The sequence below is a fragment of the Ranitomeya imitator genome, chromosome 5, assembly GCF_032444005.1.
Source record: "Ranitomeya imitator isolate aRanImi1 chromosome 5, aRanImi1.pri, whole genome shotgun sequence".
Classification (NCBI taxonomy): Eukaryota; Metazoa; Chordata; class Amphibia; order Anura; family Dendrobatidae; genus Ranitomeya; species Ranitomeya imitator.
The window spans coordinates 8912513-8916565 of NC_091286.1; the positions used below are offsets into that span (position 1 = coordinate 8912513).

General features: G+C 57.0%; 1 protein-coding gene across 1 annotated transcript; it reads left to right on the plus strand.

The window, feature by feature from the left end:
- Positions 1 to 345: 345 nt before the first annotated feature.
- LOC138681061 (alpha-1,6-mannosyl-glycoprotein 2-beta-N-acetylglucosaminyltransferase-like) lies at positions 346 to 3561 on the plus strand. Its single transcript, XM_069768282.1, has 2 exons — positions 346 to 3338; positions 3401 to 3561. Exon 1 carries the CDS (start codon positions 543 to 545, stop codon positions 1803 to 1805), a length of 1263 nt encoding a protein of 420 aa, XP_069624383.1. The 5' UTR covers positions 346 to 542; the 3' UTR covers positions 1806 to 3338; positions 3401 to 3561.
- The last annotated feature ends 492 nt before the right edge of the window (positions 3562 to 4053 follow it).

A 4053-nucleotide genomic window follows, 5' to 3' on the forward strand; every position in this document is an offset into this window, starting at 1 on the left:
CAGGGGGTGTATATTGGGGGCTGTGGATATATAGGGGGTGTATATTGGGGGCTGTGGATATACAGGGGGTGTATATTGGGGGCTGTGGATATACAGGGGGTGTATATTGGGGGCTGTGGATATACAGGGGGTGTATATTGGGGGCTGTGGATATACAGGGGGTGTATATTGGGGGCTGTGGATATACAGGGGGTGTATATTGGGGGCTGTGGATATATAGGGGGTGTATATTGGGGGCTGTGGATATACAGGGGGTGTATATTGGGGGCTGTGGATATATAGGGGGTGTATATTGGGGGCTGTGGATATATAGGGGGTGTATATTGGGGGCTGTGGACATACAGGGGGTGTATATTGGGGGCTGTGGACATACAGGGGGTGTATATTGGGGCAGTGGATATACAGGGGGTGTATATTGGGGCAGTGGATATACAGGGGGTGTATATTGGGGGCTGCTGGCACAGTGCAGGGGATACGGCTCGGCTGAGGCAGGGGCGCCTTGTTAGCAGAGCTCTCAGTCCCGTCGGTGCCCATTTCTTGCCATGCGGCTGACACTGCACAAGAAGAAGATCGCCGCCCTGCTGCTGCTCCTGGGGATGGCATTCGGCACCTGGCTGCTGCTCACGTCCTCCCGTCTGGACGACGCTCCCCCCACAGAGCCACTGTCCGGTGAGAGGAGAGACCCCTCTGGTTTCCGGCCCCCGCTGGGCGCCCCGCTACAGATGAGACTGGCAGCATACCGTAACAACCTGCGCCAGCCGGTCCTCAACGCAGAACTGTTTCCTGGTCGGCCGGAGCTGGTGGTGGTGGTGCAGGTCCGCGGGGGGCCGGGCAGTGGGTCCAGGCTGCGGTTACTGGCCGAGTCTCTGCGGAGCGCTGGGCCCGGTGCCACCGGCCGCCTCCTGCTGGTGCTGAGCATGGAGCAGCCGAGCCCAGAGGCCACCGAAGCCATGAGGTCCATAGACTTTTGCCGGGTGCTGCCTCTCTACTTCCCGTACAGTCTGAGCTTCTACCCGAATGAGTTTCCTGGCAGTGACCCATCCGACTGCCCGCGGGATCTGCCCAAAGAGTCTGCCCTGCTGAAGGGCTGCACCAACGCGGAGTACCCCGACAGCCACGGGCACTACCGGGAGGCCGCCTTCACCCAAGACAAGCACCACTGGTGGTGGAAGCTGCACTTCTCCTGGGAGCGGGTGCGGGAGCTGAGCGGGCACAGTGAGCACGTCCTGTTCCTAGAGGAGGGCGACTACCTGCTCCCGGACTGGCTGCACGTCCTGCGGCTCATGCAGAAGCAATGCCGGGAGGAAGGCTGCCACATGCTGAGCCTGGGGGGCATCAGTGTCCCGGAGCCCACCCCGGAGCAGATGGAGCTGAGCAGCTTTGTGGCCTCGCGGCACAGCGCCGCCATCACCGTGCCACGAGAGACGTACTACCAGCTGATGGGCTGCCTGGCGGAGTTCTGCACCTACGATGACTACAACTGGGACTGGAGCTTACAGCACGTCTCTGCCGCCTGCCTGGCACACCCGCTCAAGGTGCTGTCTGCCCGCCTGCCGCGAGTGCTGACGCTGCCCGCCAAGGCTGAGGACGGCGGCCTGTGCGGGCGCTCCGGGCCCTGCTCCAATATCGACGCCGCCTCCCAGTCTCTGCGGGCAAAAGTGCGGGAACTGAGCGGCCAACTCTTCCCAAAGACCATGACGGTAGCCAGCCGGCAGCAAGAAGTGCGCAACCCCCCGGCCATGAAGAACGGCGGCTGGGGGGACATCCGGGACCACACACTGTGCCAGTCCTATGCCCAGCTCTGAATGTGCTGACGATGACCACCGCTCTCCACACTCAGGGATTACTGCCGCTGACACCAGGGGAATCGCTGCTTGTTATGACGATGCCCGGAGCTGCCATCTTGGTTCTTCCGGGAAAAGAAGTAAATTTGTTAAACATAAATTATTTTCTTGACTTTTCCATTTTCCTACGTGGAGTACAATCATCTACAGCACCACTGGGCTGCAGCGGTCAGGACATGCTGGGAGATGTAGTTCCACAGAGCAGTGCTGGCTGATGACTATTGTTTGCTGGGAGGGGGGCACAGACTAATGCCGCCATATCCCCCGGTGTCCCTCCGTTGTCTGGTGTTTCTCTCAGGGGCGCAGTTCCAGTACTGCAGGGGTTAATGAGCAGCCCGTCGGTCCTGTTTTGGGGCAGGAGCTCACTGGCTGCACAACATTCTGCTCCACCAGTTTCCCAGCATTCCCTCCTGTCTGCTGGTGTCCTGCCTGAAGCCACATACCGAGCGCTGACAGATCTCCGGTGCCTCGCGCCTCCGTGTGCACATAACAAATATGAACTGTCAGAGCCGCCGTCCCTTTATTAACTGCACATATAATCTGTTTACTGGATGAGACGATGCAGGGTGCGGTGCCTCGGTGCGGTGCCTCGCGCCTCCGTCCTGTCAATGACGCCTATTATCAGGGTGGATAGAAGCTGTATACCAAATGCTGAGTGTTCCTCCCGTGCCTCGCGCCTCCATCATGTCAGACAATTACACTGAAGCGTGCCAGGTGCTGCCCGTTGTGCCAGGTGCTGGTGATATCATTGAGGTGCGAGGTTGGTGCATTGTAAGCCTCAATCACGGTGATGGCGGTCAGCCTCCCAACAGGCACCGCTAATGCCATGTATAAGATGCTGGCACCTGTGACGCTACCAGGATGTTACTGAGCACCTCGTGCCTCACTCAGGGTGGGCAGAACAGTACCCACGTGCCTTATACGCTCTGAGGCGTCAGGTGCCTCATTGTACCCCCGTGCCTTATACACTCTGAGGTGTCCCGGTGCCTCATTGTACCCCCGTGCCATGTATGGTCTGTGAGGCGTCAGGTGCCTCATTGTACCCACTTGCCTTATATACTGAGGCGTCAGGTGCCTCGTGCCTCATTGTACCCCCATGCCATGTATGATCTGTGAGGTGTCAGGTGCCTCATTGTACCCCCGTGCCTTATACACTCTTAGGTGTCCCGTGCCTCATTGTACCCCCGTGCCATGTATGGTCTGAGGCATCAGGTGCCTCGTGCCTCATTGTACCCCCGTGCCTTATATGCTCTGAGGCGTCAGGTGCCTCATTGTACCCCCGTGCCTTACACGCTCTGAGGCTTCAGGTGCCTGGTGCCTCATTGTACCCCCGTGCCATGTATGGTCTGTGAGGCGTCAGGTGCCTCGTGCCTCATTGTACCCACTTGCCTTATACACTGAGGCATCAGGTGCCTCATGCCTCATTGTACCCCCGTGCCTTATACACTGAGGTGTCCGTGCCTCATTGTACCCCCGTGCCTTATACACTCTGAGGTGTCCCATGCCTCATTGTACCCCCGTGCCTCATTGTACCCCCGTGCCTTATACGCTCTGAGGTGTCCTGGTGCCTCGTGCCTCATTGTACCCCCGTGCCATTTATGGTCTGTGAGGCGTCTGGTGCCTCGTGCCTCCGTCTTTTTTGCTTTTGTATTTAATGAATTACAGATGATTTTATAAAGAATTTCTCGATTGAAGGAAACATAAAGTTTAATCTTTTGCTCTTGTGTTTTCTGAGTTTCTCTCTCGCTCGGTCTCCACATTCTTCGCTCGGGACAGACGGCGTCGCTGCTGCAGTCATAAAATAATGATGAAATAAAGAGCGGATTGATGGGGCGGCCCCCCAGAAGGTGCAGACTCGCCCTGGTTGGCAGCGGGGCCCCTCATTGCAGAGATTATGATATACAAGGTTGTGCAGTTGATCCCGACTGAGGTGTCTGACCGGAGAGGATGGGATGTGGGGGCACGCGAGGACCCCACCATGTGCTGCCGCCACTGACCGACCGTCCATTCCTATAGAATTTCTCAGAATTGTTTGATACTTGGTATTTTATTGGTTACATTGTAGCAGTCCGGTCGGAGCCATATAATAATTTTGTGCCAAATTTGATAAATGCAGAAATTAATTCTTGAAGATCCCGCGGCTTCCATAATCGTAAGGTTTCTTTTACAGTTGCCGTGTTGTTGCAGCCCTAATAGATTTCTATGGGGC